We start from the raw sequence: 10,092 nt of genomic DNA on the forward strand, positions 1-10,092 counted from the left end.
AATTTGGTTTATATTTTATAATTTTTTATTAAATTGTTTATTCATTAAATATTAAAATTTTTTAATTTTCTTTTTATAAGGTTATTTTGAATATTTTATACTTAATAATTTTTTTCACAATAATCAAAAATCACCAGTGATCAAATCACTTTATAAGTGATCTTATCAACATGTTAATTAAATTACTACAATAATTTTAAAAATGATACTAAATTTATTTTTAAAATGATTGCATAAATCAACTAAAAAAATAAAATCTATATATAATTTTGATTAGAAATTGGAATATTATTAAATTCAACTTGTATAATAATGAGATTTTTATGAAATTATATTAGAGGGATTAAATTTAAATTTCGTCTAAATACATGGACTATTTATGTAATTTAACAATTAATTTCATCCATCCAATTTATGAAATCATCAAGTTAATAGCTACATCAGTATTTTTAACGACAAAAAATTAATGAAATTAGTGATTAAACTAAAAATATCAAATCAAAATAATATGAAAACTAAATTTATATAAATAATAATATAAAGACAAAATTCCAAAATTTGACTGTGTAGGAACTTCTGACATAATTTTACCTTTAAAAGACTATGGAATGGTTAATTCATATGAGCATTGATTGCATGTTTGTTGTTCTGCACAATGACGCAAATCATGTTAACTTATAGTCATCTTTGCGCAAAATTTAATGATCCTTCCAGGACTGAATGCCTCTGTTATCACAATGCTGAACGCAAGGCTATTGAAGTTTTTGCATGCATCACTCCTTGATCTGTTATGCAGGATATAGAATTGTTGAGCTGGACCAGAAGACTAAAATTTTCAAAGGGCTTGATGGACGTGTTATGCTTTGTGTGCAAGGTGAAGTCGAATTGCATCGTTGATGTGATGTGTTCATCTAGGTAAAAATTTAGATGCATGTTATAAGCTGTGCATTTTGCCATTCTGGCTTGCCTTCCGAGAAAGACAAGATCAATGATACTAGTTTTTATGACGTCCAGAACTTATCCTCCTAATACTCGTTTCCAATTATAAAATGATCATATGCTTTGTATGATCATCACAGATACCAATTATGATCAAACCCCCCACCTGCTTGCCGAGGCTCGTCAAGCCGGCTAACACCCGGCAGGCACTAGGCGGAACGAAATACAAATCATATATGCCTAGTAAAGGCCAATATGGAATTAAAATGGCTAGAATCAAACCAGAATATCAATCCTGGCGGCTCAACATGACAGAAAATATCAGGATATTGGAAAAGTTCAGTAAATTAGGAAAAAGATAACTCCATACAGAAGAAAATTTTCAGACCCAACTAAACACAAGAGGCTCTCTCAACCTGGTAAGATTTTTACAGTCACGATCACAAATTTACTACGTCCTCGCTTTTTACAACCTTAAAACTTGTACAGCAACTTTATCTCCTCTGCAGATAAGGCATCAGCTGATTCACCATCGGTGCCTCAGCTAACCTGATTCTAGGTATATCCTCAAACTACAATGTACAATTTTAAGTACAACCAACAAATTTTATTTCCAATCAGCTCCTATCTATCCAAATAAATAGACAGGGCTATCACTAGACATTAAAGAGAAAGAAGAATGCAAGCGGCACCTCATACTATCCTCAGTTACCTGTACAACAAGTTCATTTCCTACACCGTCTAAGCTGCCAGGTTTGGAGTCAGAATGCTGATCCTCCTCTCTGCAAAAGATGAAGCACCATTATCAGGATGGTATTTCCAAACTAAAGGGGTATATCATATGTCTGCAGTTCTAATAGGGGAAAGAGTAACATTGCTTGTACGTCATGAACAACAAAGGCAGACCAAAATATCTCCAACAATGAAGTCCATTTGCAGTATGCAAAGTGCCAGAAATGAGACCATCAGGGTGATTTTGTCCAACTCAAAGGCCACAGGTGTGCAACAGTGCAAGTATTCTTTCTCCAGAAATAATAAAAAAAAAAGAGAAAAATCATAAATACAAAGTCCTATTTCAAAGTGCTATTTGTTAGAAGATAAAAAGTCTGGGTATTCCAAAAAAACCCATTAAAATGGTTAATAGTACAAATTTCTATTTAGCACCATTCTCCAGTTTTTAGTAATCAGACATTAACATTATGAAACAGGAGAAATCAAGTGCAATTACCTCCAGCTGCAACAAGTTTCTCTACACGTGCAACTATATGCTTCCCATAAGTATATTTCTTCAGAGCATTCAAGTGAACCTTTATTCGGTTGAGGATTAGTTCAAGCTGCTGGTCATCACAGGTTTCCAGCACTTTTTGTACAACATAGTTTGCAAACTGATCTTTCATCATCACCTAACAAGAATAAACAAAAACCCATATAACGAAAAGAAAGATGAGAAACCATAGAGCAGGCAATAACCAGGTAAAAGCATTGAAACATAAAACAAAAAGATCACCGTCCTTCATATGGTTTTCAAACAAAGAAACCTTGTAATTTGGTGGTCAAACGTCACAAATAAAACTATAAAAGAACCATTCACATGAGAATAGAGGTTATATTCTCAAGATTATGATTAAGCAGCCACACGAGAGATATTTGCAAAACCCTGAGTTTGTATCAACAGGAACCATGATACTTTCATGGGCAGTAAAGCAAGACAGGAAATTACTAGACATGCTTTAAAGCTTTTCAGATTAGTCAACACTGGGTGCATAGGGAGAATGACAAACCTGAAGGGGCTCATTTTCATCAGTGGAACCAAGCATCTCATCGACCAGGTTTTGGCGTTCAGCGGGAGTTCCAAAAGTTAAACACTTTTCTATAACATTAGACGCAAACTTCTGCTGGCTCATTTGAACTATCTGCCCGGTTAGTTTCTTGATTATAGCAGAGCGTTCATGTTGTTTGCCTTGCTCCAGAACATGCTGTAATATTATTAGAAGCAAGCAATTAGAAGAAGAGGATTCTAAACATACAAATACAAAACTGTAAAAGACAGGAAGAAGATCTTTTGCGAATTCTGAACACAAGACAGGTCAAAAGATTCCTGGCACTGAAGCAATGGCTGCAAGCAGAGTTCACTTGATGCTTTAAAACATCATAATCATGGATTAATGATTTCAATGTATATGCATAAACTCTTCAAGCTCTCAAGTAGAACTTGTCCAGCATTTTATAATTTGAGTCGAGTATTGGGAGGATAAGTTCTGGACATCATAAAAAACTAGGATCATTAATCTTGTCCATTCCACTTCTGTTTCAGAAGGCAAGACAGAAATGCAAAATGCAGCTTATAACATGCATCTAAATTTTTACCTTGATGAACAGATCTCACATCATACTCACAGTAGATCTAAAATTCCCATAAGTTAGATGTTTTCTCATCAACCATGAGACTCAACTTCACCCAGCAAGGAAGTATGGCAAGAACATATTTTTCTATCATCAAAGAATTCAAAATCCAAACTACAAAAGAATTATTCTCTCAAGACTACATGGAAAAGATAAAGAGCTGCCAAAATAAATAACAAACCTGTACAACATAATTCCCATATTGGTCTTGTGCCAACATGCAAACAGACTGGAAAATTTCATTCATCATTACATGCTGGGTTTTTGCTTCATGACAATGCTCCAGAACTCTCTGTAGCATAAGATATGTACCATTATGAAGTCAGACTTTGAACTTACTTTTCCCAGGCCATGATACTAAATGAAAAACATATGAAAGTATCAACACTAAGTGTTTAAACCTGGATGACTCGACAGCCATATGGATGAATGGATAGCGTCACAACTTGATCATAAAATGTGGAAACAATAAACTGAATAGCATCTTCAGGTACACATTCTATACACTTCTGGATGACATGGTTCCCATTCTGATCACGCACACAGCGCATAATATGTCCATCAAGCTCTTTGACCATTTTAGTCTTCTGGTCCAGCTCAACAACTTCTATAGCCTGAATAACAGATCAAGAAGCAATACATGCAAAACTTAAATACCATTGCAATGTCAAATATAACAGAATACATCAGACAGCATTATAATAAAACAGGTATTCTGTCTTGATACAATCATTAAATTTTAAACAACAATGACTATAAGTTAATATGATTTGCATCATTGCGCAGAATAACATGCATTCATTAACCATTCCATAGATTTTTGGATAAATGATTGAGAGAGCTTCAGCTGAAGAACGAGGTTTCACATGAACTAAAGAGTATCCACAACAGGTGTGTCACTGTTTGAGAAATGCACCTTCTGGATCACTCGACAGCCATACATTTGAAGGCTAAGCGACAACACATGCCCAGTCAGCTGGTTGGCAAGTTCTCTTATTTGGGAAGCAGATCCATGCTCAAAAAACTGTATACAAATATATCCACCCAGATAAAGTAATCAGTTGATGAGGTTTAGGTACAGAATTTGCAGGATGATTGAACAAATTACCAAAAAAAAAAAAGACCAAGAAGAAGAAGAATACTTAAACCTAACAAGCATGTCATAAGAAATTTGACGAAAAATACCTTTTGAATCACATAATTACCAAACACATCAGTCATTAATGAAAGTGCTTGGGGCGTGATTTCATGGAAAACCATGTTTTTCTCTTCTGTTGTGGCTGTCTCAAGTTTCTGCTGAATAAATCGACTCCCATACTGATCGATACTGTTCATATAAGGTAGTAAATAAAGGTATTAAGTTTTAGAAGTCCAAAACAAGTGGACAAGAGTTTAAACCAATTATTTACCTGAACTCAACAACATGACCAGCAATTTCTGAAAGTTCAAAACATTTAGTTTTGTTGCGTTTAAATTCACCTAGCAAAGAGAGTGCAAAACTTTCATCCAAGTTACCAGCAGCTTCTGAATGCCAAGCCCCCATGACTCCACCAGATACATTCCTCAACCCAGAAGCAAAGGGCATGTTCTGGTTACTGTGTCTGACAGGACTTCCAGCAACAGGAGAGTTTGGAAAAAGGGGACCAGCCAGTGGTCTTCCAGGATATGACATGCCTAGACCAAATGTTGGATTTCCGTAGTATGATTTCTGCAGTGCCCCTAAGTAAGCTTTTTGAAGACCAAGCAAATCCAAGTATGAATTACCACTGTACTCCCTATTAATCATGGCATCATTGAGAGCTGCAACTTGTGCAGCGGCTAATTCATTTGATCTCAAGTAGTGAAGATACAATGGGTCCAAGAGCGGTGCCTGCAGAGCATTTCCTGCATTTTGATTTCCCAATCTACTAAGATTCTGCAATTCTGCCACTGCAGCCATCAAATTTGGATTCAAAGCCAAACCTCCTGGCAAAGCTCTAGATTCCAAGCCAGTCCCTCCCATTGCAGACAGAGCAGCAGCGTTGTCAAATAAAGGCGGCAAAGTACCACTCCCAAGCTGGTTTCCTAGCATGGGAGGTGATGAAGGATTCATAGAAAAGCCACTTAAGCCATAGTTTGGAAATGCAGAATTTACATTATCCACATTCTGATGGTTCAGAGGACTTCCTACACCATTGAATGTGGGTGTAGAAGGTCCCTTTGGGTATGAATTAGCAGATTTACAGAGTTCAACGTGTCCATCAGCCATAAAAGAAGACTTCTTAAGGTCCATCCCACCTCCACTGATTTTACTCAAATTGATATAAGGTCCTTTTGCAGAATGAGCAGTAGAATGAAAATTTTCAGGTTCCAACTTATTCAAGTATGAATTTTGTTTGATATGCTTCTGATCAGCCTGCAAATTATTGAGATTATGATGGTCATCAATACCATGATGAGTCTGTGACTGTGAATGGTTCTCTTCATCTAACACATCATTTTTTGACAGATTCAAGCCAGACAAACCAGCAATCAGTTCTGCAGATTCACCTACAGTTGCTGAGACACCATTAAAACTGTTGGAACCAACACCATTGAATGTATTGGAACCAATTACACTTCTTTTGTCCATGGAACTAGACCTGCCACCAATGGGCGGAATGCAAGGACTAGGAGCTCTAGCTGCAAGTTGAGGATCAGGTGTGGTACTTCTTGACAAGGATACACCCAAAGCAGATGCATAAGTATGAGAAGCAGAGGAACCAACATTTTGGACCGAAGGCATTCCTGGTTTATTTGCACTAGAGCGTAAAGCATCAACAGATCCTAAATCATGATGCAGATTAGCAAATTGGACTTCAGAGCTTTCAATTCCATCATCAAATGCATTGCGGCTAGCCGGAAGAGATGGGTGCCTTGAGACATTCAGGGCATGATTCACATCATCCTGCATTTTGAAATTAAACCATAAAGCTAGTAGCAACAGAAAGAGAGAATGACAAGGAGAGAAGTAACATACATTTTCAAAATACCATCAACCAAAGCTCATAACAATAAGAATAAGTATACATTATGAGATGCACAAAAATAAATTATGCAGATGTGTCACTTGTTCAAGACATAAATTCAAAGAAAAACATTCTAAAAAAGACCTTAGGAATTGTCACTTCCAAAAATCGTATTCCACAAATGGAAAAAAATAAGTTATCATTATAGACAGTTAATCAGTTGTCAACATAGAAAAGGTCGCAATCACATCTTACTGGATAGAAAATGCTTAGGTACAATCACACATTTACTTTATGCATACACATGCATACATTGCAAACAACATCTGCATGAACTAAATTTGGAATAAACATTTCAATTAGATCCTAGAGGCTACAAGGAATTACATAGCAACTAATGAAATTTCCCAAATAAGCAGTAGAAGATAAAACCGCAATTGCACATTAAATATAAACATGATCAGATTAGCCATTTTGAAAGGTTATCACAGTGTGAGGAAGCTTATTTTCTGTTTAATGTCTCTTCACTCCAGGGGCAGAATCACTTCCGACCATGTTACAGCTCAAAGACACCACCGTCATACCACAAAAAGCCAATGGGACTAATGTTGTTAACTCTTTCTCTTTTCCTAAGATAAAAACAAGAACAACCTTCAATGCACATCATAGAACAATATTTGATTGGCAAACAAACTAACAGGTGCTAGCCATACAGGACATAATCCCACCAATATGCATCAGTTAATAGCAACCATAAGCAAAAGAGTACGTGAATTAATTCCCATTAGCTGTATCAACAGCTGAACTGATTCGATTTTATAGGATTTTCACTAAAAATAAGCAAAAATTAAAAAAAAAAAAAAGTTACAACCCAATACCACACAAAATTACTTAAAGACAATATAAAGCATTATTGAAAAAGCCAATTGTGAAAGCAAAGATGTGGAATGTCAAACCTGAAAACATATTCTGCCAGGAAAACACTGTCAAAAATTAAACACAAACAAGGTTCAAGTACGTAACGCTAACTTATTTTACATAAAGCACAGATAATACATTCCAAACTCCAACTTCCAATCAAATCACCAAATTACTACATGCTAAAGAATCACTAATCTCAAGAAATGCAAAACCAGAACAACTTCGACAACTATGAAGAAAACCAAACTTGACCAAAATCAAATTGAAGCAAACACTATCAATCCAAAACCAAACTCAAAAAGAATGTCAAAGAATACCAAATCATCACCTGAAAGATCTCACCAATCCTCTTCTGCCTACTTCCCAGACCCCCCAGCCCAGGTAACCCTATCAACCCGTCTCCTCCTCCCCACTTTACCCCACTACCACCACCATTCTCTTCCTTCTCTCCTCCAAACCCTGGCTGCACTGCAAAAAGTGACCTATTCCCGTTGCTCCCATTGTTCCCATTCCCTCCTTGCAACCTCTGAGCAAACCTCCAATCCTCTCTTGACAACAACGGAGGAGGCAGTCTTGGGTTCAGATTCCCATTAGAATAATAGTAGTTCACATATGCTGGATCAGCCCTGAGTTCTTCCTCACTCAAGAACCCACCTTTTTTGTTAAGCAAGCCACCAATTGAGTTCAATGAGCCCTCCACAGTAGGAGGAGCTGAACCACTTCTATAAATGTCCAGCTCTTTCTCTAGATCACTTGATATACTATTAGTTGCCGCATCTTGAAGCTTTTGGTCCCTAATAAGCTTCCCTAAATCCTCGTTAAAATCTGGGTTTTTCAGCATAGACATCATCTTTGAAGATGATAATCAACTCAAATTAATAAACTGAAAATGGGTTTGCTCCAAAGGCTCAAAAGCTTTGATTTTTGTGATCAAAACTAAGAACCCATTTCCTCAAGTATTGAAACTCGAAGCTGGGAATCAGCTAAAGATTGATAAAAACAGAAATGGGTTTTGCTTAAAAAGCTCAAAAGTTACAATTTTTGTGATCAAAACTAGAAATCCATTTCGTCAAATTTTATTTTAAAAAAAAGCCAAAACCAGAAAAATAATCAACGCTTTTTTTTTTTTTTTTGCTTTGAACGATGAGTGCATGAAAATTTACAGATTTATTTACAAAATTTAAAAGAAAAAAAAATCAGATTGGAAGTGAAGAAGAGAGTTAGTGTCAGAAGGTGGAGGCTTTTGCCACACTGAGAAAGTGAAAAACAGAGAGAGAAGAGTGATAAGCACAAACGGCGAAGAGATCTGAGCCGTTGGATGAAAAAGAATAACGGTACTAGCGGTTGATACCAAGGGGAGCGAGAACTTGTTTCTTACGAGTGACAAGAGAGAGTTTTTAGGGTTTTAATTTTAAAAAATTTTATTTTTATAATTTTTTAATTTTAATAAAAACGATGTATAAAAAAATATTATTATTACACATAAAATTTATTATCACATATATTATATACGTAATAAAATTTTAAATATTTTTACTTAAATAATTTTAAAAATACTAAATAAATAATTTACATATTAAATAAATAATTTTTTAAAAAAAATCATATGTCATATATTATAAATTTCATGTATTATTCCCATATCATAAAAGATAATTTTATATTTTTCTATCCAAATACAAAATTCTTACATTTTTTAACGCCAACAAAATTTATAAAATTACAATTTTCTTTTTAATTTTTTTTCTCAAAATTAAATAATTTAATAATTAAATATTTTAAAAATTAATTAATGTTTTATTATTTAAAAATTAATTGATTTTTTATTATTTAAATCTTTTTTAAAAAAATATTTTTTTGTTTATATATTTTAAACTTTTATACGTTTTTATATTTCAATTTTTTTATATCAAAAAAATTTGAAATAGTTAAGTTATTCATATTCTCAAATCTAATAATTAAAAAAAATAATTATAAATTATGTATTTAATATAATTTCAATAAATAACCATCGAACAAACTTTAATTATACGAGTAAATCACTTGTTAGTTATATATTTCAATTTATTTTTTAATCTTTGAACTAAAAAATAAATACTATTAATTATTTTTTATACTTTAATAAAATATGTGATACTCCTCTCATTGTATTTTTAAAAATGTACAAAATATTTTTAAAATTCAAAAAAAAATATTGATCTTCTTAGTGATATGCTGAACATCGTTATAAGTTGTCATGTTCATAGGCAATCCTTGTTTCGTATATTAAATTTTTCGTATCATTTTTCAAGGGATTAGCATCTCTACGTCATTTGATGGGCATAATGAAATCGTCTTGGTAACAACCACGAACCAAGTAGGCTCATTACCGGTCAAATGGAGAAATCTGTTTCATGTAGCTTGGTAGGGAAATTTTGAAGCATGGACACAAGGTCTTTTACATGTACGATCCATTGCTTATGTAATATAGACTCTTCGTATTGGTTAATCAGTTGTGAATGCTTTTATTAGCATGCGCTTTGATCCGATGAATATCGCTTACTCTGATATACTTGTCAATAGTCTTACATAATCAGATTACGTAAGAAACAAAAGAGAGAGGCTTATAGCTAAAGGTAGTTTGTTTAGTTTAAGTGGTAGGTAAAATATTAAAATTTATGTATTTGTTTTTTTATATTTTTCGAAATATTAATTAAAATTCATTAATTCAGCCGGCGAAAAGATATAAGAGGATAAATTTTTATATTTTTTAAAATATTAAAAAAAGAATATATAAATTTGAAGAAATAAACAAAAGACACTGCAAGCACCGTAAATTATACGATTTACCCGACCAAACAAA

At 33.9% G+C, this 10,092-nt stretch overlaps 1 protein-coding gene across 1 annotated transcript; it reads right to left on the reverse strand.

The window, feature by feature from the left end:
- Positions 1-1,266: 1,266 nt before the first annotated feature.
- LOC111310189 (pumilio homolog 1-like) lies at positions 1,267-8,500 on the reverse strand. The gene is made up of 9 exons (XM_022909384.2): positions 7,579-8,500; positions 4,752-6,268; positions 4,528-4,669; positions 4,259-4,366; positions 3,744-3,956; positions 3,524-3,634; positions 2,721-2,915; positions 2,168-2,342; positions 1,267-1,721 (listed from the first exon to the last, which is right to left on the reverse strand). Exons 1-9 carry the CDS (start codon positions 8,098-8,100, stop codon positions 1,681-1,683), a joined length of 3,024 nt encoding a protein of 1,007 aa, XP_022765119.1. The 5' UTR covers positions 8,101-8,500; the 3' UTR covers positions 1,267-1,680.
- Positions 8,501-10,092: the final 1,592 nt, after the last annotated feature.

The sequence above is a fragment of the Durio zibethinus genome, chromosome 19, assembly GCF_047325235.1.
Source record: "Durio zibethinus cultivar Kanyao isolate XHJ-2024 chromosome 19, ASM4732523v1, whole genome shotgun sequence".
Classification (NCBI taxonomy): Eukaryota; Viridiplantae; Streptophyta; class Magnoliopsida; order Malvales; family Malvaceae; genus Durio; species Durio zibethinus.

Excerpts from the sequence above, each read along its gene's own strand:
- LOC111310189 (XM_022909384.2), bottom strand. The coding sequence starts at position 8,100 with ATGATGTCTATGCTGAAAAACCCAGATTTTAACGAGGATTTAGGGAAG. Across the intron at positions 2,916-3,523 it reads ATGGGAATTATGTTGTACAG|CATGTTCTGGAGCAAGGCAA; the intron begins GTTTGTTATTTA and ends ATAATATTACAG. Across the intron at positions 1,722-2,167 it reads GAAACTTGTTGCAGCTGGAG|AGAGGAGGATCAGCATTCTG; the intron begins GTAATTGCACTT and ends CATCTTTTGCAG.